The sequence below is a fragment of the Kogia breviceps genome, chromosome 14 (assembly GCF_026419965.1).
Source record: "Kogia breviceps isolate mKogBre1 chromosome 14, mKogBre1 haplotype 1, whole genome shotgun sequence".
NCBI classification, from domain to species: Eukaryota; Metazoa; Chordata; class Mammalia; order Artiodactyla; family Physeteridae; genus Kogia; species Kogia breviceps.
The window spans coordinates 83,154,928-83,182,758 of NC_081323.1; the positions used below are offsets into that span (position 1 = coordinate 83,154,928).

The 27,831-nt window shown below is 46.4% G+C and overlaps 1 protein-coding gene across 8 annotated transcripts in view; it reads right to left on the minus strand.

Moving 5' to 3' along the window:
• CUX1 (cut like homeobox 1) overlaps nt 1–27,831 on the minus strand; it is a 374,916-nt gene that overhangs the window by 151,625 nt on the left and 195,460 nt on the right. For all 8 annotated transcript variants that reach the window (XM_059038133.2, XM_059038134.2, XM_059038132.2 and 5 more), the window contains exon 4: nt 21,071–21,149. In XM_059038133.2, the coding sequence (XP_058894116.1) occupies nt 21,071–21,149 (79 nt within the window). The remainder of the gene's footprint in view (nt 1–21,070; nt 21,150–27,831) is intronic.

Genomic DNA, 27,831 nt, shown 5'->3' on the forward strand with positions numbered 1-27,831 from the left:
AATATCCAATCAAAAATTACTAGACATGCAAAGAATCAGGATAATAAGGAAAAAAAAACATCAGTTAATAAACACAGAACCAGAAATTACAAGAGATAATGGGAGTAGCTAACAAAGACTAAAGCAATTATAAGCATGCTCAAGGATTTAAAGAAAAACATGAACACAATAAGGAGAGAAACAGAAGCTATAAAGACCCAGATGGAATTCTAGAGCTTAAAACACAGTATCTGAAATGAAAAAAATTCCCTAGATTGGCTTAAAAGCACATTAGACACTGCAAAATCAAGAAGATCAGAGAACTCAAAGACATAGTCACAGAAACTGTCTAAATAGAAGCACAGAAAAGAGACTGAAAAAAAAAAAGGTACTAAAACCTCAGGAGCATGTAAAACAGTATCAAGCAATCTAACATACATGTCCCAGAAAGGGGCAAGGGATGTATTTGAAAGAAGTGGCAAAAATTCCAAATCTGGTGAACACTATAAATCCCCAAACCCAAGAAACTCAACAAAATCCAAGCAGAATAAATGTAAAGAACACCAATAAACACAATCAAATTGCTGAAAAGGGGAATAAAAAGAAAATCTTAAAAGCCAGAAAACAGGGACTTCTCCGGTGGTGCAATGGTTAAGAATCTGTCTGCCAATGCAGGGGACACAGGTTTGAGCCCTGGTCCAGGAAGATCCCACATGTCGCGCAGCAACTAAGCTAAGCCCGTGCGCCACAACTACCGAGCCTGCACTCTAGAGGCTGCGAGCCACAACTACTGAGCCCGTGCACCACAACTACTGAAGCCTGCGTGCCCTAGAGCCCATGCACCCCAACTACTGAGCCTGCGCGCTCTAGGGCCCGCGCGCCACAACTACTCAGCTCACATGCTCTAGGGCCCGCATGCCACAACTACTGAGCCTGCATGCTGCAACTACTGAAGCCTGTGCTCCTACAGCCCACGCTCTGCAACAAGAGAAGCCACCACAATGAGAAGCCCACAAACAGCAACAAAGAGTAGCCCCTGCTCACCACAACTAGAGAAAGCCTGCACGCGGCAGTGAAGACCCAATGCAGAAAAAAAAAAAAAAAAAAAAAGCCAGAGAAAAGAAGACTCTTAGGGGAAGGAAGATAAGGCTGATGAAGACCTCCTGTCAGAAATGATGTCAGTCAGTCCAGAGAGAGAAAAATTGAAACAAAAACTGCCAATATATAGTTTTATACCGAACAAAAAATATCCTTCAAAAATGAGGGTGAGGGCTTCCCTGGTGGTGCAGTGGTTAAGAATCCACCTGCCAATGCAAGGGACACGGGTTTGAGCCCTGGTCCGGGAAGATTCCCCCATGCTGCAGAGCAACTAAGCCCATGCGTCACAACTACTGAGCCCGTGCTCTAGAGCCCATGAGACACAACTACTGAAGCCCACGTGCCTAGAGCCCATGCTCCGCAACAAGAGAAGCCACTGCAATGAGAAGCCCACGCACCACAACGAAGAGTAGACCCCGCTCGCCACAACTAGAGAAAGCCTGCTTGCAGCAACAAAGACCCAATGCAGCCAAAAATTTTTTTAAAAAAATAAATTAATTTAAAAAAATTAATTAAAAAAAATGAAGGTGAGATAGACATTTTGTTTGTGTGTTTCAAATGAACAAGAGCTGGCAGAATTCACTGCCAGTGAACCTACACTATAAGATATGTTAAAGGAAATGCTACAGACCAAAAGAAACTGATGCCAGACAGAAACCTGCATCTACACAAAGGAATAAACAACACTGGAAATGGTAAATACATGGGTAAACATAAAGTACTACTTTTCTCATTTTTAATTTCTTTAAAAGATAATTGACTATTTAAAAGCAAAAATAGTACAGTGTATTGTAGGGTTATAACATACAGAGAAGTAAAATAAATAACAATACACAAAGCACAGGAAGGAGAGAGTGAAAGTGTACTGTAAGATTCTTACACTGTATGTGAACTGGTATAATATTATTTGAAAGTACAGTGTGATAAATTACAGACACTTAATGTAAACCTTAAAGTAACCACTAAGAAAATAAAACAAAGAGCTATAGCTAATAAGACAATTGAGGAGATAAAATAAGATCACAAAAAATAATCAAAATAAAGCAAGAAAGACACAACAAAAAAATAGGTAAGACAAGTAGAAAGTGAATAGTAAGATGGTAGACTTATGCCTCTCTTTATCCATAATTACATGAAACATAAAATATCTAACATTCCACTTAAAAGGCAGATTGTCAGACTGGATTAAAAAAAAAACACGACAGAGCTGTTTACAAGAAATACAACTTAAATAAAACAAAAAGATAGGTTAATAGTAAAAGGGTAGAAAATGCTACAACATGAAAACACTAATCAAAAGAAAGCTGGAGTGCCTATATCAAAATGAAACAAAGCAAACTTTAGTACAAGGCATATTAACAAAAATAAAATCACTGTATAAACTTGAAAGTATCAAATCATTGAGAAAATATAACAATCCTAAAAGTAAATGTACTACAAAACAAAGCTTCAAAACCATGAATAAAAACTAATATAAGTGAAACAAGAAAAAGAAAAATCCACAATAATAAAGACTTCAAAACTCTGTGCTTGCTAATTAACAGTACAACTAAATATAAAATCAGTGCAGATACAAAAGACTTGAACAACACTGTTGACCAACTTGACCTAACTGACATTTATAGAACACTCCACTCAGCAAACTACAGAACACACATTCCCTTCAAGTGCACATGGACACTCACCAAGATAGAAATATACTGGACCATAAAACAAGTCTCAATAAACTTAAAAGAACAGAAATCATACCAAGCACATTCCCTGGCCACAGTGAAGTAAATCAGTGACCTAAGCCTCCATTTTAAGAAACTCCAGAAAGCTCTAGCCAGACTGATCAAGAAAAGAGAAAGAAAGAAAGAAAAAAAGAATTCACAAATTCCAAGATCAGGAATGAAAAAAGGGACATGACTACCCATCCTACAGATATTTAAAAGGTAATGAAATATCATCAACAACATTATGCTAATAAATTTACATGAAATGGATTTCTTGAAAAATTACCAAAACTGACTCAAGAAGAAATAAAAAAATCTTAATAGACCTCTATCTGTTAAAGAAGATAATTTATAATTAAAATCCTTGCTATAAGTCAAAAAGATACATGTACCCCTATGTTCATAGCAGCACTTTTCACAATAGCCAAGACATGGTAACAACCTAAATGTCCATCAACAGAGGAATAGATAAAGAAGATGTGGTACATATATACAATGGAATACTACTTAGCCATACAAAAGAATGAAATAATGCCATTTGCAGCAACATGAATGGACCTAGAGATGATCACACTAAATGAAGTAAGTCAGAAAGAGAGAGACAAATACCATATGATATCACTTATGTGTGGAATCTAAAATATGACGCAAATGAAGTCATTACGAAACAGAGACTCATAGACATAGAGAACAGAGTTGTGGTTCACAATGGGGAGAGGGGGTGTGGGAGCGATGGAAGAACAAACAAACAAACACCTTGCAACAAAGAAAATCCCAGGCCTGGATGGCTTCACTGGTGAACTAGAGATGTTTTAGGAAGAAGTAATGGCAATCTCACGTAAACTCTTTCAGAGCGCTTAACTCATTGGATAAGACCAGCACTACTACTTTGATACCAAAACTCATAAAAACATTAAAAGGAAAAAAAAAAACAGGCAGAAAACTACAGTGCTATATTCCTAATGAACTTAAATGCAGAAATCCTTAGTAACATATCAGCAAATTAAATCCAGCAAATTCTAAAAAGCACAATACATCATAACCAAGTGAGACTTATCCTAGGAAGGCAAAGTTGGTTAAACACTAGAAAATTAAACTATTTCACCATATTAAGAGAATAAAAGAGAAAAATCATATGATTAGCTCAATTGAGGCAGAAAAATATCTGACAAAATTCAATACCCATTTACGACAAAAACTCTCAGCAAACTAGGACTAAAAGGGACTTTTCTCGACCTTTTAAGGGTGTCTACAAAAACCCACTACAGCTAACATCATATTCAATGTTGAAAGAGTGAATGATTTCCCTAAGGTTGGGACCAACACAAGGATGTCTGCTTTCTCTACTTCTATTCAACATTGTACTGGAGGTCCTGGCCAGTGTGGGAAAAAAGAAAAAGAAAAGGAAAAAGAAATACATGACATTACAGATTGGAAATCAATATGGACATAAAAAACTTGAGTAACACTATCAACCAAGTTGACCTGAAATTTACAGAACATTCCATCCAACAGTTGTAAAGTGCATAATCTCTTCAAGGGCACAATGGACATTCAAGATAGAATGGTCTAGGGAATCTCCAAAAAAACTTCCAGAACTAAGAAGTAAGTTTTAAAAGGTCACAAATATAATATTACTATATAAAAGTTAATCACGTTTCTATATAAAAGCATCAAAGAATTGGAAAAAAATTACCAAAAAAATTACCATTTACTACAGCATCCAAAAACATGACCTATTTAGGGATAAACTGAACATTATGGGCCAGGCCTGTATATTGAAAACTACAAAATACTGCTGAGGGAAATTAAAGACATAAAGAAATATACAATGTTTGGACTGGAAGACTCAACAGTGTTGTCAATTTTCCTCAAACTGATCTACAGATAAATTGGAATCCAGATCAAAATCCTGGCAGGCTGTAAAAACTGACAAGCCGAGTCTAAAATTTACATAGAAACTCAATTAGCCAAAACGATTTTGAAAAAGAAGACCAAAGAGAAAGGCCTTATATTACCTGATTTCAAGACTGATTATAAAGCTACAAGAATCAAGATAGTATGATATTAACATAAGGATACACATACAGATCAGTGAAATAAATAGAGGGTCCAGAAAAAAAGACTCAAACATATACCATCCATTAATTTTCAAAGAAACTCAACCCTTATCTCATATCATACATAAAAATTAACCCAAAATGTATCATAGGCCTAAAGGTAAAAGATAAAACTATGTAACTTACACACACACACACACACACACACAAAACCCACACACAAAGGAGAAAAGAATTTATGACTTTGGACTAGGCAATGATTTCTTATAACCTAAAAAGCAAGAACCAATAGAAGAAAAAATAAACTGGACTTTATTAAAATAAAAACTTCTGCTCTTCAAAAGACAAGAAAATGGGAGAAAACATATATGCAGTGCATATATTTGACAAAGGACTTGTATCTAGACTTCAGCAAAGCTACAATTCAATAGTAAGCCAAACAACCCATTAAAAAAAACAGGCAGAAGATTTAAACAGACACCTTATAAGTGAAGATCTATGAAGGTCCAAAAGCACATGAATAAAAATTTGGCATCATTAGTCATCAAGAAAAATGCAAATTAAAGTCACAGTGAAACACATTCTACACTCACTGGAATGTCTAATATCTAAAACACTGACTATGGGCTTCCCTGGTGGCGCAGTGGTTGAGAATCCGCCTGCCGATGCAGGGGACACGGGTTCGTGCCCCGGTCCGGGAAGATCCCACATGCCGCAGAGCGGCTGGGCCCGTGAGCCATGGCCGCTGAGCCTGCGCGTCCGGAGCCTTCGCTCCGCAACGGGAGAGGCCACAACAGTGAGAGGCCCGTGTATCACAAAAAACAAAAAAACAAAAAAAACCACTGACTATACCAAATGGTGGAGAGGACACATATTTGGGGGTGGGGGGGGTAAAATGACACAACTGCTTGGATAAACTGTTTGGCGGTTTCTTATCAAGCTAAACATGCACCTACCCCATGCCTCAGGAATTCTAGTCCTAAGTATTTATCTAAAAGAAATGAAAACAAATGTCCATACACAACTGTCTATGAACGCTTATAGCAGGTTTATTCACGATAGCCACACACTGGAAACAATCCAAACGTCCATGAACAGGTGGCTGGGTAGGCAAATCATTATACATCCACGCAGGGGAAATACCACTCCCCAATGAACGCGGGTGAATAATCCCCAACATGCCACGCTGAGTGAAGGATGCCAGATGCCTCAGAGAACCTCCCCAAGGACCCCATTTATGTGAAACTCCAGAAATAATGAACCTCATCTAGATCGACAGAAAGCAGGTCAGTGGTCGCCAGCATTTGGGATCATAAGGGAACTTTCGAGAGGTTATGAATGTTCTATATCTTGATTGTGTGGTTGGCCACTGTATCAAATTGTACACAAAATAGGTGTTTTATTGTATATAATTATGCCTCAATGAGGTGGATTAAAAATTTTTTTTTCTAGTGAGAGCAAAATGTTTTCTGTACTGCTAATAAAACGTAAATTTTAAGTCCTTTTTACTCTTCCTCACGTCCTTTTAACTGTTTTTAGTATATGATTTGCAATGTATTTCACACACTACTGTAGTCACATGTATATCATTTAAATAAATAAGTAGTATATATGGGGGGGTACAAATTCAAAATTTTTTACTGTTGGGGGACATGAACAAAAGTAGCTCAGAGACCACTCAGACCTGTGGGCTGCATGCAAAGGATGGGCGGAGGAAGTGGATTCAAGTGGTGACAGGTAATGGAGTCTTGGACTAGGGGTGGCTGATGGGGTGAGTGGTCAAATTCGGGGTGCCTTCTGGAGGCGAGGTCAGCAGGACTTACTGACAGATCAGCTCTAAAGTGTGAGGGAGGGAAAGGAGAGCAAGCTGACTCCTGCCTTTGTGGCCGAAGCAACTGCATGAATGGTGATGCCATTTACTTTCTGGGGTCGGGGGGAGGGGAGGCTGGGGGGGATCTGGTGCTCTCTTGTGCTCATGTGGAGTTTGAGAGTCTAAGAGACATCAGGAGAAGCAAGAAGAACTACAATCCTGCAGCCTGTGGAACAAAAACCACATGCACAGAAAGACAGACAACATGAAAAGGTAGAGGGCTATGTACTAGATGAAGGAACAAGATAAAACCCCAGAAAAACAACTAAATGAAGTGGAGATAGGCAAGCTTCCAGAAAAAGAATTCAGAATAATGCTAGTGAAGATGATCCAGGACCTCAGAAAAAGAACAGAGGCAAAGATCGAGAAGATGCAAGAAATGTTTAACAAAGACCTAGAAGAATTAAAGAACAAACAGAGATGAACAATACAATAACTGGAATGAAAAATACACTAGAAGGAATCAATAGCAGAATAACTGAGGCAGAAGAACGGGTAAGTGACCTGGAAGACAGAATGGTGGAATTCACTGCTGCAGAACAGAATAAAGAAAAAAGAATGAAAAGAAATGAAGACAGCCTGAGACCTCTGGGACAACATTCGCATTATAGGAGTCCCAGAAGGAGAAGAGAGTGAGAAAGGACCTGAGAAAATATTTGAAGAGATTATAGTTGAAAACTTCCCTAGCATGGGAAAGGAAATAGCCACCCAAGTCCAGGAAGCGCAGAGAGATCTATACAGGATAAACCCAAGGAGAAACATGCCAAGACACACAGTAATCAAACTGGCAAAAATTAAAGACAAAGAAAAATTACTGAAAGCAGCAAGGGAAAAATGACAAATAACATACAAGGGAACTCCCATAAGGTTAACAGCTGATTTATCAGCAGAAACTCTACAAACCAGAAGGGAGTGGCATGATATACTTAAAGTGATGAAAGGGAAGGACCTACAACCAAGATTACTCTACCTGGCAAGGATCTCATTCAGATTCGACGGAGAAATCAAAAGCTTTACAGACAAGCAAAAGCTAAGATAATTCAGCACCACCAAACCAGCTCTACAACAAATGATAAAGGGACTTCTCTAAGTAGAAAACGTAAAAGAAAAGGACCTACAAAAACAAACCCAACTTCCCTGGTGGCGCAGTGGTTGAGAGTCCGCCTGCCGATGCAGGGGACACGGGTTCGTACCCTGGTCCGGGAAGATCCCACATGCCACGGAGTGGCTGGGCCTGTGAGCCACGGCCGCTGAGCCTGCGTGTCCGGAGCCTGTATTCCGCAATGGGAGAGGCCACAACAGTGAGAGGCCTGCGTACCGCAAAACAAAACAAAACAGAACAAAACACCAACAAAACAAAACAAAACAAAAAACCAAAACAATTAAGAAAATGGTCATAGGAACATACACATCGATAATTACCTTAAACGTGAATGGATTAAATGCTCCAACCAAAAGACACAGGCTTGCTGAACGGATATAAAAACAAGACCCACATATATCTGTCTACAAGAGACACACTTCAGACCTAGGGACACATACAGACTGAAAGTGAGGGGATGGAAAAAGATATTCCATGCAAATGGAAATCAAAAGAAAGCTGGAGGAGCAATACTCCTATCAGATAAAATAGACTTTAAAGTAAAGAATGTTACAAGAGACAAGCAAGGACACTACATAGTGATCAAGGGATCAATCCAAGAAGAAGAGATAACAATTATAAATATACATGCACCCAATACAGGAGCACCTCAATACATAAGGCAACTGCTAACAGCTCTAAAAGAGGATATCGACAGTAACACAGTAATAGTGGGGGACTTTAACACCTCACTTACACCAATGGACAGATCATCCAAATGAAAATAAATAAGGAAACAGAAGCTTTAAATGACACGACAGACCAGATAGATTTAATTGACATTTACAGGACATTCCATCCAAAAACAGGAGATTACACTTTCTTTTCAAGTGTGCATGGAACATTCTCCAGGATAGATCACATCTTGGGTCACAAATCAAGCCTCAGTAAATTTAAGAAAATTGCAATCATATCAAGCATCTTTTCTGACCACAACGCTATGAGATTAGAAATGAACTACAGGGGAAAAAAAAGGTAAAAACCATAAACACATGGAGGCTAAACAATACATTACTAAATAACCAAGAGATCACTGAAGAAATCAAAGAGGAAATCAAAAAATACCTAGAGACAAATGACAATGAAAACATGACGATCCAAAACCTATGGGATGCAGCAAAAGCAGTTCTAAGAGGGAAGCTTATAGCTATACAAGCCTACCTCAAGAAACAAGAAAAATCTCAAGTAAACAATCTAACCTTACACCTAAAGGAACTAGAGAAAGAAGAACAAACACAACCCAACGTTAGCAGAAGGAAAGAAATCATAAAGATTGGAGCAGAAATAAATGAAATAGAAACAAAGAAAACAATAGCAAAGATCAATAAAATTAAAAGCTGATTTTTTGAGAAGATACACAAAATTGATAAACCATTAGCCAGACTCATCAAGAAAAAGAGGGAGAGGACTCAAATCAATAAAATTAGAAATGAAAAAGGAGAAGTTACAACAGACACTGCAGAAATACAAAGCATCCTAAGAGACTACTACAAGCAACTCTATGCCACTAAAATGGACAACCTGGAAGAAATGGACAAATTCTTAGAAAGGTAGAACCTTCCAAGACTGCACCAGGAAGAAATAGAAAATAAGAACAGACCAATCACAAGTAGTGAAATTGAAACTGTGATTAAAAAATCTTCCAACAAACAAAAGCCCAGGACCAGATGGCTTCACAGGTGAATTCTATCAAACATTTAGAGAAGAGCTATCGCCCATCCTTCTCAAACTCTTCCAAAAAATTGCAGAGGAAGGAACACTCCCAAACTCATTCTATGAGGCCACCGTCACCCTAATACCAAAACCAGACAAGGATACTACAAAAAAAGAAAATTACAGACCAGTATCACTGATGAATATAGATGCAAAAATCCTCAACAAAATACTGGCAAACAGAATCCAACAACACATTAAAAGGATCACACACCATGACCAAGTGGGATTTATCCCAGGGATGCAAGGATTCTTCAATATATGCAAATCAATCAATGTGATACACACTAACAAATGGAAGAAGAAAAACTATGTGATCATCTCAATAGATGCAGAAAAAGCTTTTGACAAAATTCAACACCCATTTATGATAAAAACTCTCCAGAAAGTGGGCATAGAGGGAACCTACCTCAACATAATAAAGGCCATATAGGACAAACCCACAGCAAACATCATTCTCAATGGTGAAAAACTGAAAGCATTTCCTCTAAGATCAGGAAGGAGACAAGGATGTCCACTCTCACCACTGTTATTCAACATAGTTTTGGAAGTCCTAGCCACGGTAATCACAGAAGAAAAAGAAATAAAAGGAATACAAATTGGAAAAGAAGAAGTAAAACTGTCACTGTTTGCAGGTGACATGATACTATACATAGAGAATCCTAAAGATGCCACCAGAAAACTACTCGAGCTAATCAATGAATTTGATAAAGTTGCAGGATACAAAATTAATGCACAGAAATCTCTTGCATTCCTATATACTAATGATGAAAAATCTGAAAGAGAAATTAAGGAAACACTCCCATTTACCACTGCAATAAAAAGAATAAAATACCTAGGAATAAACCTACCTAGGGAGACGAAAGACCTGTATGCAGAAAACTATAAGACACTGATGAAAGAAATTAAAGATGATACCAACAGATGGAGAGATATACCATGTTCTTGGATTGGAAGAATCAATATTGTGAAAATGACTAAACTACCCAAAGCAATCTACAGATTCAATGCAATCCCTATCAAATTACCAATGGCATTCTTTACGGAACTAGAACAAAAAATCTTAAAATTTGTATGGAGACACAAAAGACCCCGACTAGCCAAAGCAGTCTTGAGGGGAAAAAACGGAGCTGGAGGAATCAGACTCCCTGACTTCAGACTATACTACAAAGCTACAGTAATCAAGACAATATGGTACTGGCACAAAATCAGAGACATAGATCAATGGAACAAGATAGAAAGCCCAGAGATAAACCCCCACACACCTATGGTCAACTAATCTATGACAAAGGAGGCAAGGATATACAATGGAGAAAAGACAGTCTCTTCAATAAGTGGTGCTGGGAAAACTGGACAGCTACATGTAAAAGAATGAAATTAGAACACTCCCTAAAACCATACACAAAAATAAACTCAAAATGGATTAGAGACCTAAATGTAAGATTGGACACTATAAAACTCTTAGAGGAAAACATAGGAAGAACACTCTTTGACATAAATCACAGCAAGATCTTTTTTGATCCACCTCCTGGAGTAACAGAAATAAAAACAAAACTAAGCAAATGGGACCTAATGAAACTTCAAAGCTTTTGCACAGCAAAGGAGACAGTAAACAAGACTAAAAGACAACCCTCAGAATGGGAGAAAATATTTGCAAACGAATCAACGGACAAAGGATTAATCTCCAAAATATATAAACAGCTCATGCAGCTCAATATCAAAAAAACAAACAACCCAATCCAAAAATGGGCAGACCTAAGTAGACATTTCTCCAAAGCAGACATACAGATGGCCAAGAAGCACGTGAAAAGCCGCTCAACATCACTATTAGAGAAATGCAAATCAAATACGAAAACAAAAACAAATATCGTATATTAACGCATATATGTGGAACCTAGAAAAATAGTACAGATGAACGGGTCTGCAGGGCAGAAACTGAGACACAGATGTAGAGAACAAACGTACGGACATCAAGGGGGAACGCGGCGGAGGGGTGGTGGTGGTGGTGGTGGTGGTGGTGTGATGAATTGGGCGATTGGGATTGACATGTATACACTGATGTGTATAAAATTGATGACTAAGAAGGAACTGGTGTATAAAAAAATAAATTAAGTAAAATTCAAAAATTCAAAAAAAACCCAGACATCAGAGTCACCCAGGGCGAGCCTAGGGTATCCCACATTCAGAGTCCTGCAGAGGAAGAGAGGGTCTGAGGAGGAGCATAACCGGGGGGGGGGGGGAGGTGGGTTCTGCAGGCCCAGTGGACTCTCAGAGGAGAGAGCTGGCCAGTGGAGGGAGATGTCATCCTCCGAGCACATGTATTTGCTCCGTGAAATACGAGGTGTGCAGAGATCAGGAAGGAAAGAAGGTGTGAGATGGCACCTGTAAGGGGGATGGTGGCAGTAAGGGTGGGACCAGTCTGGCCTGTTCTGACTTTATGTAAACCAGTGCAGTGTGGTCCTGCAGGGACTCTGGGACACTGGTGAGGATGCCCTGGATCACCGTCACACCAACAGTCCCGGGGCAGGACATCCCGGGAGGAGGAAGAGGCGCTGCTGAACCACACGGAAGGCAGCGGGGCTGAGGAGTGGGGCTCCGATTGCATCGGGCCGTGGGGTGCCGGGGCGTGTGTGTGCGGTGGGGGGGGGGGGCAGGCGGTGGTGGCTGCTTCTGTCGTGAAGACCGCAAAGCCTGGCCTCCCTGGACCCCTGCCCACGTGTGCACAGAGCCCCTGCCACCGGCCCGAGTGTGGACGGCACCGTGAGCGCCATCCCCGCGATGACATCAGAGCGCAGCAGACGCTCCCCTCCGCCAGGGCACTCTAGGCTAATGTAATCATACGATTACATAATTAACCCAGCTGTCTCATTAAGAAAATCAACTGGAATTCAGGGCATAATTAGTCATACAGCAATTAGCATGCTGATGAGCAACTGATGAGAAGCTGTCTAGATAGCGCGTGTGCCAGGACCACCACAGTCACAGCAGAGGGAGGAAGACGCCACCCCCACAGCCCACAACCCCGCCGGGCCACACCGAAAGCCAAGTCACCAAGTCACCTCCAGTGAGCTCTCCGGATGGGCCGGGGGGCGGGGACAGGAGGCCGGGGGAGAGCGCTGCAGGTGGCGCAGCAGGAGACTCGGACGCCCATCTTGTCAGGCTGGCCTTTCTTTTAACACGTGTGGAGCTGCTTCCTCAGCCTATGAATGAGCGGCTCCTTGGGCCCCAGGTTTGTGTCAAGCTGGTCAAGGAGGGTGGAGAGGTTGCCGGCTCGTCTGGGTTGCAGTTACCCCAGCACTGGTCAGAGTGTGACTGTCCCTTGTCCCCTTGTCCCCCGAGGCTGCTCTGGACCAGCTCTGGTCCTGCAGCCCAGCAGAGGGGACGGGGTGGGGGGGCACCTGCGACCCAAAGCTTCATCCCATGGCCACGGCCCTGGTCCCTCTCTTGTCCGTTTTTGGTGCTGGTGGTTGATTCTCATATGTGAATGAAGATGTCTCAGGAAGGTCAACTGAAAGCATGCAAAGGGGGGCTCCGAGGTGGGAGTTCTCTCTGGAGGGGCCTGGTCACCGGCAGCTGCCAACACCGGGCGACTAGAAGACACGGACTGGAGCAGCCTCACAGGAACAGGCTGGGGTGGCCACGTGGCACAGCCTTCAAAAATGCCACCAGGATGCATGTCCATGAAAAGCTTGGTAGGAGAAGCAAGGGATATTTCTAACTAATCACAAGGTCTTGTCCTTTTTGCCAGGAGTGCTTACTACACAGCCTTGATCGGGGGACAGACGGGGAAGAAAGAAAAAGGATGGAAAGAACAGTGTTTTCTGGTTGTAACTGAGAGCGTGTCCTCACTTCAAGCAGCTTGACAGGCACAAAGGACCAGCTCACTATTTCAGTCTTAGGCAGAAACGTTAAACAGCAGCTCTCGGGGACTTCCCTGGCGGTCCAGTGGTTAAGACTCTGTGCTTCCAATGCAGGGGGCGCAGGTTCGATCCCTGGTCGGGGAACTGACATCCCACATGCCACGCGGTGCGGCCAAAAAAAAAGAGAGCAGCTCTCAGAACTGATGATGTCCCTCTTTACTTCTGGATCCTCAGATGTAGGGCTGATGGCGATATTTTCCAGGAGAGAAGGTTTTCCTAAACCCCGAATGAAACTTCCGGCCGCCCCTCAGCAGCACCTGGGAGAAGGGGCATCTTGGCATGGGTGCCGAAAACGGAGCAGCCTACAAAACGGGCTCCCTTCTGCTGGCCCTCTTTCAAGGCTTCTGAAAACTAACACCTTCTACTTCTGATCGCAGGCCAGTTATCCGAGGGAAATGAAGTGAGCGGAGCCAGTCAGGAAACGCTAAGCGCCAGCGGAGTTTCACGAGTCCATGAATATTTTATATCACTGGTCATGTGCTCCCTTAGATTTAAATCTTAAAATCAATCCTTCTGGGCCCTGCTTTTGTGTTTGAAGGGTTTGTGTCTGTAGGACCTAAACTACATCTTAGCAAGGAGTGAAAGATGACTCTCTGTTGGGGTGGGGGGTGCCCAGAGAGAGGCCAGGAGGTGATGAGAATAAGCAGGGCCTCTTCCAATGGACTCGGCAGCCAGAGAACAGAAGTTCTGCAGCACCAGTGCCCAGCTCACCAACCTGGTCTCCTTTCTAGGAACTTCCCCCCAGAACACCTTTGCCTAGATGCTTCTGGAACTGAAAAGGCACAGTTGTGTTTTATACCGATTATTAAGTGTGGACAAATAACTCCACCGAGTACTGGTTACGGCCCTATCTGGAATCCATCACTAAAGGCTATTCAGAAACTGAGATTGCGAGTTGAATATTCTACAAATTTATGCTTCCCCACACCCCCCGATTGTAGAGATAAAGACACGCTCATTGTAAAAAAAATCTGAAAAGTATCAAGAAGCAAGAGCAGGTCACCCACACGAGATGAATTCCCGGCAGATTATGCATATACTGTGGTCATTTTGCTCAGAACACAGTAAAATTCCAGTTATGCAAGGGCCTTTAAGAGGAGGTCATTCCAGAATTTTCCCAGCTATCTGAGAGGCTCACACTTTAAGACCCGAGACATTTATTTCTCCTTCCATTACAGTAAGGGACGAAGGCTGCCTATTTCAGCTGTTTAACTATGGGATATTCTCTCAAAGGTGCTGTACAGTCTCCCACCCCGCAAGTAGGAGCCACCCGAGGGAGGGCAGGGGCCACGTCTCAGCTGCATTTGCATCTTGGGTGCACGGTGCCCGGCCCGGCACCAGAAGTGCTGGCCGTGGGAACGTGTGAGTATGATTTCTGAACGGCGCACCTTGAACTGTTTCTTGTACAGCCGGGGTCACTGTGGCTGACAGCCACTGACCTCTGCTCTCACCCACAGACGCAGATTCCAGTGCAGAAGGACGCTGGTCTCCTGGTTAGGGAGTCCGTCGCAGAGGGCTCCCCATCCCGGGGGGGCCTCGCCCAGGTGTCCTCAACCAAGTCATGCTGTTGGCAGATGCCTATGATGTCTTTCCTCATGAGAGTAGCCATTAGCAAATTAATTAATATAAATCCCAATCGGAGGTTATTAAAACAAAAAAATGTAAACATTTGCAAGTGGAAGGTATCGCTACGTTGATCACATAAATTACTATATAAAATCTGGGATAAGAATCACAGATGAAGCCATCTGGGTTAATGATGTAAAACTTTATGAATCGAACTGTAGAACTATTTTCCTACTGCCATGATATTGATAAAGGCAAAGGCAAAGACCACCTTCAACGAGAACAATGAGGGATGATAATCGAATTAGGGACAGGAGGCTAATTTGGCAAACTTTTTGTTGGTCTTCCTTTTAATTTTGTAAACCAGATGGAACCATGTAAACAATACTGCTACCAAAGATGGCGGAAGTACTGTTGCGTTAACTGGGTCCTGGGTTAGAGCCATCCAAGTCGCCTTCCTCAAGCGTCTGTTCCTCTCCAGCTTCACCCCCACCAGCCGAAACCAGGCTACCTCATCTCTCCCGCCCCACATCACCTTGGACCCCTTTCCGATCTGTTTCCAAACTGCAGTCAGGATGACTCTTTAAAAAAAATTTATTTATTTATTTATTATTTATTTTTGGTTGCACTGGGTCTTTGTTGCTGCGTGCGGGCCTTCTCTAGTTGTGGTGAGAGGGGGCTGCTGTTCATTGAGGTGCGTGGGCTTATCACAGTGGCTTTGCTCGTTGCAGAGCACGGGCTCTAGGCACGTGGGCTTCAGTAGTTGTGGCACGCGGGCTCAGTAGTTGTGGCCCGCAGGCTCAGTAGTTGTGGCGCACGGGCTTAGTTGCTCCGCGGCCTGTGAAATCTTCCCAGACCAGGGCTCGAACCCGTGTCCCCTGCATTGGCAGGCGGATTCTTAACCTTTGCGTCACCAGGGAAGTCCCTGGCTGGTATTTTAAAGAGCAGAAAGTATAGGGCTGTTTTGCCAAATTGTGCTGCGCGGCCTGTGGGAATCTTAGTTCCCCGACCAGCGATGCACCCTGCATTGGAAGCGTGAAGTCTTAACCACTGGACCGCCAGGGAAGTCCCTGTGTGAAGGCTTTTGGATGCCCACATTCCCACCAGACTCTCGAGCCCACGAGAACAGGAAGCTGTCAGTGGATCTGCTCCCTGCTCCATCCCCAGCACTCAGCAGGGTCCCTGAGACACAGCGGCCCGGCCGGTGCGGGGCCGGTAGCTCCACAGAGCAGAGGGTCACAGCAGCAGGGAAGGAGAGCGTGCTTTGGCTGAAGCGGCAGGATATTTCTGATAAAAAGCATCTTAAAATACCCTCAAAACTGACGAGGGAATGAGGAGCGATCTGCTGACAAGTGAGAAAGAGGTAAACATGGGGTCTTAACTATGGCAACTGTTCAGAGGATGCATCAGGACAATTAGGACTTTCCATGTTTACTCAGTGTCTTTGATCTGAAGGAGGCTTTTGGAAGGAGAAGTAACACCACTTGGGAGTTTTAGACGTGGACAGTGAGAAGAGGGAGGAGCCGGGTCACACCGCTGCTTCCTTTGCCTTGAACGATGGAGTCGCACCACCGGGGGAAGGAAAGGGCTGGGTGGGGGAGGGGGTCCCCGGCTCCGTGCTCGGGGCTGGGTGTGTAAAGCTTGGGGTGCCAGCCGCACAGCTACTCGACCCAACACAGATTCTGGACGTCAGTACTGGCCACCAAGACCCAAGGCCTCTGAAGCGCACGTGCTGGTTTGATGAACCCCGAATGCTAAGCGTCATGTAAATGTCTCTGCAGGCAGGCAAATCTTTACGGAGTGACAGCAAAGCAAAAGCAGAGTTCAGAGAGCTAGTAAACTGCTCCACCTCCAGGAAAGATCACATTCTGTTCTCTCGCAGCTTAGCTGGTTAAGATGCGCCAGAGGGCTCTTCCCCAACGGCAAGTGTCCAATCTCAGGATGGGGTTCAATGCGAACAATTACGGTGCGATACCGATAAACCTCAGGAAGCATCCCGAAGAAATAATTTGATCCATTAATTTAGTCATTCATTCGACAAACGTCTTTCGAGTTTCTGCTACGTGACAGGCGCCGGGGTAGAGACCAGGCACATAACCAGGGACGAGACCACCCTGCACCAGTCTCTGCCCAGCTAGGAAGGAAAAGAGCTGACGAGCAAGTGCAGTTAAGTCCCCTACCTACGACCCTTCGCGTTGCGAACTTTCAGGGATGCACACGTGCCCCCGTATGCCAGCTGTTGCACTGTGCTTGTGTACTTTTCAAGGTACTGTAAGATTAAAAATGGCTTCTTTTATTTTTTGTGTTTGTTTTTTACGTATTATTGGTGTGAAAAGCATTATAAACCGATTACAGTACAGTACTATATAGCCGATCGTGTCAGTTGGGTACCTAGGCCAACTTGGTTGGACTTATGAACAAACTGGACTTATGAACGCGCTCTCGGAACAGAACCCGTTCGTAGGTAGGGGACTTACTGTAGTTGTAACAGAGGTAAACAGACACAGGGTGTGGGGAGCGGGGGGTGTGTGTGTGCGCAAAGGGCACACCTAGGCCGGACCTGGGAGGTCAAGAAGCAGCGTCTCAACAAGTCAATCTGGAGGAGCTGGAAGAGATCAGCTCAGAACGGGCTGCGCCTGCCCACGGCGAGGAGAAGGAGCCATTCCTGCCGGCGGGAAGCATGGCACCAGCACACTGTGGACACGGGAGAGGTGGCCTGAGCCGCAGAGTGCAGGGCGGAGGTTGGGATGGAGAGAAGGGGATGAAATCGAGGACCTTTGGGGGGTAGGAGGACCAGGGCTTGTTGACCCGGTGCTCTGGCGTGAGCAGCTGGGTGGCAGGTGGTGTCGCTTGCCAAGAGAAGGAGACTGTTTCCTCTGGGCCGTTGCAGGTGCCCCTCAGTCAGCCCAGTGGGGCTGTCCTGGGGGATATACAGGCTGACACTCAGGGGCGAGAACCGAACTGAAACAAAGCTCCGAGGGCCACCAGCGTGACCCCTGGTGCATTCCGCTGCCAAGGACCCTGGGTGGCTCTGGGTCGACAGCCTCATGTCACATGTCAACAGCTGTGCTATGCCAGGCCCTACTCCAGGTGCTAGGCACAGAGCGCCAAGCAAAACTGTCCTCAGAGAGCTTTCATTCTAGTAGGACCAGCAGATAAAGAACAAGAAAACACACAGGTAAAGAAAATGTCCCAAAGTGTGGCAGTGGTGGTGGTGGTGATGTGCTACGGCTGACTGGTCACCTCCTCCCGGGCTCCTGGAGCTGGGCCACATGGCCAAAATACCCTTCCCATTATTTCCAAGAGCTTCCTCTATTTTCCTAAGATAGCATAAGTTGTTATATCTTGAAACCAGAACTTGACACACCCCACCTACATTTCTGGATTCAGCTGGATTGAAGCCTGGAGCACACAGACAGTGAAGGCCCCCCGCGTCTCCCCAGCTGTGTGACTGACCATCAGTAAATGCACTGCTATTGACCAGGCCCTTCCTGTAAGCCTCAGCCACACGATTACTTCATCTGAGCGATAAGCGGACTTCAAAACACAGGTTGAGGGCTCCAAGCTCCATTCCTGCTTTTCAAGTAGTTGTTAGATGTGTCAGACCACAGTGTTTGTAAGAGAAATACCTGGAAGGCGGGTGTAAAAGTGATCTACGTGGTGTGCAAATGTACTCTGATTAACTCATTATTACAGACAACGTCAAACATTATTCGCCCCCACCACCTGAACTTAAAACTGCCAGCCAAAAACGATAATTACAAAGAATATCACCAACATAAGGAAAATGCCGATGGGATAACATTAAGTGAAAAAAGCAGACTAAAACTATATAGTCATGTTACGATCAGAGTTCCATAAAAATTATATATGTATATGAATAAGGACTGCTCAGGCAAAGACGTGTGTTGATGAGAAAAGTGGTCTCGTTTTTGTCTGTAAGAAGTCAAGACGGAAAATAACTGCAGAAGGAGAAACCCAACGACTTGTTCAAGTGGCCTCCCAGTGGAGAAACCTCACTAAGGGAAAACCCAGAGACAAATCAGACTTTTAAAAAGAGTGTAGATTATTTAGAAAACAGTAGCTGCAGGCTCTCTGGGTCTCTGGCAAAGGCAAAATAAACCAGGTGCCTTTCAACTAAGTCACCAACACAAAACTAGCACTTGCACAAGAAAAGGCAAGTGGGTCCACCAAACTGCCAATGCCTGAGAAAGAGAGCCCTGAATGATCCATTTATTGTGAAGGAGCCTCCACATGAGCCTCAGCCAGAGTATTCAGGAAACCCCTAGGTGGATACAAACTCCTGCAGAAAATCAAAGGGCTAGAATTTGGAACTAAGAGCCGGGTAAGCTCATAAGACAGCAAAAGGTTAGAACAAAGACGACCCCTCTCCATCACTAAGCTGTTCCCCTACCTTATTCCATTTTACAGATGAGAAAACTGAGGTTCAGAGAGGGAAAAGGGATGTGACCGAGACCTCACAACAAGGCCCTGGCGGGAGAATCTGGATCTCCTTACCCCCTGTCCTAAGTGTCTAAGGTACTTTCTGCTGCCCGTAGCTTGGTGTGGCCTCTCTTAACCCCAGCTCCCAGAGGGGACAGCAAAGCCCTCAGTGGACCTGAATTAGAATACAATACAGAAACAAAGGAGACTTGTTTCTGCTTTGCTTCGTTAAAGCAGTTCTAGTAATATCAGTGATGCACAGAGGCTGCCTAATGAGGGCAAGTGCGCAGCTCTAATGGGTGGGGAGAGGAGGGTGGTGGTAGTTGGGTTTCCTTGGTCAGCAGAGGATGACATTCAAGTGGCTAGTTTTCAGATCTGAGTCTTTTCAGGACTGAGTTGGGACCCATGTGATCGTGTCTATCACCTCCCCACGGATTAGGTGAGTGTACCACCCGAGAACAGAGGATCGATGGGACCAGTGGATGTTCTAAACGTCGCCTCACTTTTCTAGAATAAGGAATGGGGAGCCATTATCTCTCTGAATGCATAGCAAGCATTATTAAAATGTTAACTCGGACTTCCCTGGTGGCGGCAGTGGTTGAGAGTCCGCCTGCCGATGCAGGGGACGCGGGTTCATGCCCCGGTCCGGGAGGATCCCACATGCCGCGGAGCGGCTGGGCCCGTGAGCCGTGGCCGCTGAGCCTGCGCGTCCTGAGCCTGTGCTCCGCGACGGGAGAGGCCACAGCGGTGAGAGGCACGCGTACCGCAAAAAAAAAAAAAAAAAAAAAAAAAAGTTAACTCTTTGGTTCCTTCAAAAGAAAAAAACAACCCATATATACTGTAGTTAAATGGGCTACCGCTTGCCCTTGGATATTAAGTGAAAGACTTGGCCAGAGGCCATTGATTCCCTGGATGACCTGGGAGGGGAGCAAGGCATTCCAGGTGCCCTATCAGGGCCGTTCCTGAACGTGGAATTGGTCAGCCCAGAATCATGAGTATCCAGGACGTCTGCACAGCGCACACACGGGTTCTCTTTCTTCTCTGTGAAACGTGCAGCATTTTAAACCAAAGCTAGGGGGCTTCCCTGGTGGCGCAGTGGTTGAGAGTCCGCCTGCCGATGCAGGGGACACGGGTTCGTGCCCTGGTCCGGGAAGATCCCACGTGCCGCCGAGCGGCTGGGCCCGTGAGCCATGGCCGCCGAGTCGGCGCGTCCGGAGCCTGTGCTCCGCAATGGGAGAGGCCACAGCAGTGAGAGGCCCACGTACCAAAAAAAAAAAAAAAAAAAAAAAAAAAAAAAAGTTGAATTAAACCAAAGCTAAAGGTAGCCCCGCAGGTCTGAGTTTCTGCATTTCCAAAGGCATCAACTGGAGGCAAATCTATTACTTCAGCAAATACGCATCTGATTTCCATACTCCTCCCAAGTCTGTGTTTTGGAGAATTCATATTCCCAGAACGCCCCAGTTTCCCCAGGGAAGTTGCCTTAGGGAGGCTGAGAAGAATCAGCCAGAAGTCCAATGACTCACCAGACACAATGCCACCAGGTGGGCTACAAGCGCTGGGCTTACCTGGGACATCAATCAATCTCTTGTAGACATTCAAGAAGGCTGCCTCCGCTTCTTTGCTTCTTTTGCTCAGTGCATCAATCTGAAAAGGAATGGGAGAAAGAAAAGAAAAACAAAGAGCTCAAAATTTGTCAAGAAGTAATTTAAAAATCATTACACGTCAAATGGAAGTCTGATTGCTCCATGTAAATGCCGGACAGCTGGGCCTTCAACCCTTAAACGTCTGCAGACATGCGAGAGGGAGGCAACCCACGTGGGCCCGCCCGTGCGGGGGAGCGAGGCAGGAGCGCTCCCATCGCCTGATGGAGTGAGGACTCTCCACGGGGAATGTGGTCTCTTTCCTTCTTCCACCAGTGTAGACTATGAGCTGGCCACATACCAGACGCTGTGCCGGAGGCGGGACACAGAGGGACAGACCTCAGCCCCAGGGGCTCGGGGTCCAGTAGGGGAACAGGTTGTGTGAATGACGAGTGAAATCCCAGCTGGGAAAGTGCTCGGTAAGCAGAGCCGTGGGGACACCGAGAAGGGGACGTCAAGCAAGAAAGCAGGTGACACTTGACCAGAGTCCTCAAGAGCAGCTCACCGGGTGAAGAGGTGACGCAAAAGGGGAGGAACACATTCAAACACCAAAGTTCTGAAACCTGGGGGGTCCTTAGGTCCTCTTTAAGAATTTCTGGAAAGCCGGGGCTTCCCTGGGTGGCGCAGTGGTTAAGAATCCGCCTGCCGATGCAGGGGACACGGGTTCGAGCCCTGGTTCGGGAAGATCCCACATGCCGCGGAGGAACTAAGCCCGTGTGCCGCAACTACTGAGCCCACGTGCCACAGCTACTGAAGCCCGTGTGCCTAGAGCCCGTGCTCTGCGACAAGAGAAGCCACCACAATGAGAAGCCCTCACAGCGCAGCGAACAGTGGCCCCCGCAAACCGCAACCAGAGAAAGCCCGCGCGCAGCAACGAAGACCCAAAGCAACCAAAAATTAAAATAAAATAAATTTTCTTTTTAAAAAAAGAATTTTATGAAAGCCAAGGACCCTCTCCTAGAAACACACACACACACAGGGTTACACACTCTACTTTAGGACACTCATGTGTCCACGTGTGTTCTGTCCACAGAATCCAGATTGAGAACTGTGGATCAGGCTGTAAACCCAGGAAATGTGGGGCTGCTCGTGTGTGTGTGTGTGTGTGGATATGGATACATGGGTGTGAGACTGGATGGGTGAGGGGGTCAGTGCAGGTGGAGGAGGAGGACCTTCACCGTCTGGGCCTGAGTCAGAGTGGAAGGAGGACAGGAGGGGCCAGGAAGGAGGCGACCGTTCCTAGGTTGTTGCCGCTGCCCTGGTGAGAATGTGCAGGGCAGTGGCGCTGGGGACTGAGGGAAAGAGGCCAAGCAGAGAGATTAGGTCCCGCTGAGCTGATGTGAGACATGGAGGGTCCAGGTGAGTTAAGGATGGTGCCCAGGTTTCTAGCTTCGGCAACGGCGAGTTCCTGTGACGGTGGCCAGGATCAGTGTGTCTCATAAACAAACCCAGCTGAGCTGGTTTCCCTCCAGTGACAAGTCTCTTCATCAAAGAAAGGTGACGCGTCCCAAGCAAGCGGGACACACATCCAAAGAGGCTTCTGTGGTTGGACGGACTCAGTAAGTATTTCGCTCCCCTGGCATGCTTGCTGAGACAACAGATCACTTTTTACCCCTGAAGTGTGCAAGATGCTACATGCACGGAGTTCACATTGGCTCAGGAAAAGGACACTAAATTATATAGTCCTCTGTCCCCTCACAGAATTATACTCTGTCTCCAACGTTATTAAAGAGGCAAAAGGAAGTGGCGTAATTACAGGGCCTCACACCTGAGCCAACCAACAATTTGTTAAGGGCGGAGAGAGGTCACCTGATTCAGGATGGGAGACCCCGGGGAGGGGGACACAAAGGCTGCGTGAAGGGGAGCAGGGCAGGTCTCGGGAAATCCAATACAGAGCAGAAAAGGGCAACGCGTGCATCTCCAACTTCTACCAAGTTGTGCTGGCAAATTCCTACTCGAAGTCAGTCGCCGAGAACTCAGCCACGTCCCCCACCCCCACCCCCCGCCGATAAAATAAGCTTGCGATTTAGGTGTTGGGCACGCTTTCTGAATCATCCACAAGGACTACTTAAAAACGAGAAGATGGCTCTCTATTTTTAAGATGGTTTTCTTCTTTTCCCCTCTGATTCTCAGCAGTTCATGCTCATTGTACAATTAGAAATATATCAAAAAATAAAGAGAAAATCAACACCATGATTCTGCCATTGGCCAGTGGAAGTCACGTCTCTGTCTGTAGCTCCCTTTAATTCTGAATGAAACGTAGGCAAACTATAGAGACAGCAGATTAGTGGTTGCCTAGAGTTGGGGGCCGGGAGGATGATGGCTAAGGGGTGTGGGTTTCTTTCTGGGGTGATGAAAAGTTCTACCATTGATCGGGACTGTAGTAAAAGTCAATGAACTGCCGAGTTCAAATGGGTGAATTACATGGTATGTGAGTTACATCTCAATAAAGCTGTCACAAATGTCTGCGTGTGTATTTGAAATCCAACCATATGGAAACTCCTGTACTCTGCTTTCATGAACATATAATGTCTTTCCAAATGTCTATTACAAAATTTGGGAAACGTCTTAATAGCATTATTTCAACGGTACCTAACCACCACCTACGTAGACATTGTGAGTAAAACTGGATATTTGGAGTGGCCTTTCCAAACGTCTGGAGCTTTCCCTGCGCTCCGGGCCTTTCTGCCACCTCCTAAGAGAGGTGCCACGGGCAGCAGTGTGCCCAGGAAGCAGGACAGAGGCCCTGGTGGCTCTCTGCGCCTCCCAACACCCAGACGGTCCTCTGCTCGGCTCCGGATCTGCCTAGGGAGGGCCCCCTGCTTCCTAGGGATTCTGAGCCCACGAAGGCGGCTGCCTCTAGAGTGGGCAGAAGATGGGATCTGGAAGGATCCTGAACACTGTCTTCTCTCCCCCTTATGGGTTGTTGAGGGGGTGGGGGGACGTGGGATTCTACACAACACACTTGGGACTGTTACAGACTGCACTGTGCCCCTGCCCTGGAAGTCCTAACCCTCAGTACCTGCGAATGTGGCTTCTCATTTGGAAATGGGGTCTTGGCAGATGACCAAGTTAAGACGAGGTCCTTAAGGGGAGCCCTAACCCAACAGGACCTGTCCTTACAAAAAGGGGAAATTCGGACCCAGAGACAGTCGCGCACAGAACCCCATGTGAACGTGAAGGCGGGGGTGGGCGTGATGCGCCTACAAACCAAGGAGTGCCAGAGATGGCCAGCAAACCTTCAGAAGCCAGGGGAGGGGCCGGGAGCAGCCCCTCACGCTCCTCAGAAGGAACCAGCCCTGCCGATGCCTTGACCTTGGCCTTCTGGTCTCCAGACTGTGAGAAGTAAACACGTGCTGTTTAAGCGGCTCCGTTCGCGGTACTTGGTTACGGCAGCTCTAGCAAATTAGTACGGGAACCATGAACCTGCGTCGTCTTCCCGTCCCCCCTCCACAGACGCAAGAACATTCAACCCAGTCCTGAGGGAACAAGGCCAGGTTGCTGAGTTTAACTCGTTAGGCAACTGGACTGAGGTTTCTTAAGAGAGGTGATGAGAACCCCACGCGGGGGTGAGGCGCTCCTCGAGGAGGTCCCCCGAGCCTCCTTCGAAGGTTTCCAAACCCGGAAGAATTTGTTGATTCTGGCGATTTTGAGGCTCTCTGCTCGCTCACTCTTTGACTCCCCCCCACGGCCTCTGCCCTTGTCCAGGAACAGGCCTCGGGCTCTGAGTTTTGGTCTGTCCTCTCCCTTTCCCAGCCCCACCTCTGCTGGGATGGGCCTTCCCTAGAAGGCCTAGCCATGCTTCCAGAGCCAGTGCAGGTCTCACTGGCCCCAGGATGCGAGTGTCGGGTTCCCCTGGGGCCAGGCTGCCCGGCCGTGCACGGTCCAGGGCTGGGCGGGTGGGTGGGCGAGCTCCCGCGGGTGAAGCACTCAGTGACTGGCGCGGGAAGTGGAGCCCTGTGTGTCCTCCTTATCCTTCAGCGAGGGAGGAAGGAGACGGGGTCATTTCATCCTCACGCCCTCTGCGCCCACCTTGGAGCCAGGACCCGGCATGGCACCCCCTCACACGGGGGGGAGCTTTGTGAATGAGAAGAGGTTTGGGGTGAGGTCTCAGGCACAGACGGTTGAAAGTCGGATCCTAGGTTAGACATTCTGGCTACTTAATGTGCAAAGATAACCCGAGGGAGAGATAGATCCTTTCTACCATCCCCACAGCCGCAAGGCCACTGTGAAGGGGCGGCAAAGGACAGAGGGGCTGCGGGTGGCGGAGCCGGGACAGATCTGGAGAAGCTCGGACGGCACTCAGGCCCTGGGTAAAACCTGTTCTGCTCCGGGGATCAACCTCACCTCCTGCCACGCCCGGCTACTCCCTGTTCCCTGAATACACGAGAGTGATTTCCCCGCAGCCTGGCAGGCGCCTCCTTGGAATGTTCCTCTCATCCTCCAGGCTCAGCTGATCCATCTCTGGGCTGCCGGCCACCCCCGTCACCATATGGGATCGCCCGGAAGGTCCAGGACTGCAGACAAGGCTCCGTCGGGAGATCTTAGGTTCCTCGAGAGCCCACCCTAGGCTTTCCTCCCGACGACCGGGTACGTAGTAGGTGTTTAATACAGTTTTATTGTGTGAATGACAATTTACCTAAATTGGTCAACTGTTTTACCTGCAGAAGTGATCGAATGGTTAAGGGATGCAGTTTTAAGTCTTTGTGAAAATGCTCAACACGTAGAGTTCTTTGATTTTCGGCGTGTGTTTCAACATGCTCCTGTGATGAGGGCCGCTTGGCTGACGTCAGCGCACGGGAGGCCTCCTCCCCCACCGTGCGTGCCTGGCGAGCCCTGGCCAGCCTCCTGCACGGAGATCCGTGTCCCCACTCTACAGAAAGGCCCAGCGCTTCTATCATGAGTTTCCTGGATCCAACAGTTACCCTTTCAACAGCATCACTTTTATAATGCGGAGTTTGGTTTTTCTGTAATGAGGATGAAAATTCAAGATAAAGGTCTACAGAAAGGTTACCGTATTCCAAATCTCAATCAATATTTGCTTCCAAAAGGATGAAAAGTCAGAGACCAGGGTTAGAGGCCAAGTTCATGGAAATCGACTGCAAGGCCCCCGAGACTTAGAAGGGGTGAGGGGGCACCTGGCCATTCGGGAGCCAGCAGAGCTGTGCTGTGGGGCTTGGGGCATTGTGTGGCGTTTGAGTCACTGCTCCCCTCACCGTCCGCCCTCCCTGTGGGGGCATCGCACATCTCTGCCCACTGCCACGTGACTTGGGGGGGGGACTTCCCGGCCCACGGGTGGCAGACTTGACCACGTGGAATATTAAGTGGTGGTGCCACACACTTGGAGTGTAGATTTAAGAGTGTGTGTGTGGTTCCGCTCTGGGGAGCTCTCTTTCTCTGCCGGGAGAATAGCGTGACCTTAGAGGAGCCGCTTCTTCCACTGGGATCTCTGAGTAAAGACAACACATGGTTCCAGGGCCATCCCGCCAACCCACGGCCCACACGTAACGTGAATGGGAAATCGTCTCTTGTCGCCATTAGCCGCTGAGATCTAGGGTTGCTTGTTACTGCAGCGCGATCCAGCAAAGCGGCCTATTACAAGTCCTAACGGGTGATCACGTCTCTAAGATGACAGCACAAAGTAAAAATAAGGAATAAACGACCAATATCGTGAGGGCCAAAGGATTTCTCTTTGTCTGCTGTGAAGCTTGATTGTTTATCTTTGCCAGGGGCAGGGCACGGGGGGAAGATGGTATGTGATCAAGGGAGAAAGGGCACAGGATTTAATTTTTTTTTTTTTTTTTTTTTTTTTTTGCGGTACGCAGGCCTCTCACTGCTGTGGCCTCTTCTGCCGCGGAGCATAGGCTCCGGACTCACAGGCTCAGCAGCCACGGCCCACGGGCCCAGCCGCCCCGTGGCACGAGGGACCCTCCCAGACCGGGGCACGAACCCGCGTTCCCTGCACCGGCAGGCCGACCCTCAACCGCTGCGCCACCAGGGAAGCCCAGGGCACAGGATTTAAAATCAGAGCAATGGATTTAAGACACGGCTCTATCATGCAGTTTGGAATAAATACTGGGCCAGCTACATACCCTATGCCTCTATGAATTTCATTTTCTATGTGTCTAGGAAAAGATACTGATGAGAATACCTGCCTTGTAGGAACCCTAAGAGAATCGAATGAGAGAGAAGATGTGACAACAGTGCAGAGCTAGTCACAAGCTGGTTTTCGGTGTTGGTGATAATTACTGACCCATGCTGTACTTAGGAGGAGAAACAGCATACAAATAAACTAAATTAAGCATCAAAATTTCAGGGGGTTAAAGGAGAATTCACAAAGCATTCGATTTGGTATGAACGAGATCACCACTTTTAAAAGAATTAGCCTGTTAAGGCCGCCTCTTACACAGCATTTTCCAGAGGGTTGCTGCAACATTTCAGGGGCTTGCTTATGTCTTAAAGGACATTCCCTGCAGAAACTCCCCCACCCACCTATAACTCAGAACGTGAATGGGTTTGAGGCTCTAGGGTTTGTTACTCGAATTTTCAGTAGGAGTCTCCAGTTCTCTGCAGAGGAAGAAAATGTGGGGAGATCAAATACAAGCCTGAATTTTAACTGGAAGATGTTCTGTTTAGAACTGAGAAAAGGATCAAATGGTGTCATACTGCCGGATGTGCAGATCCGC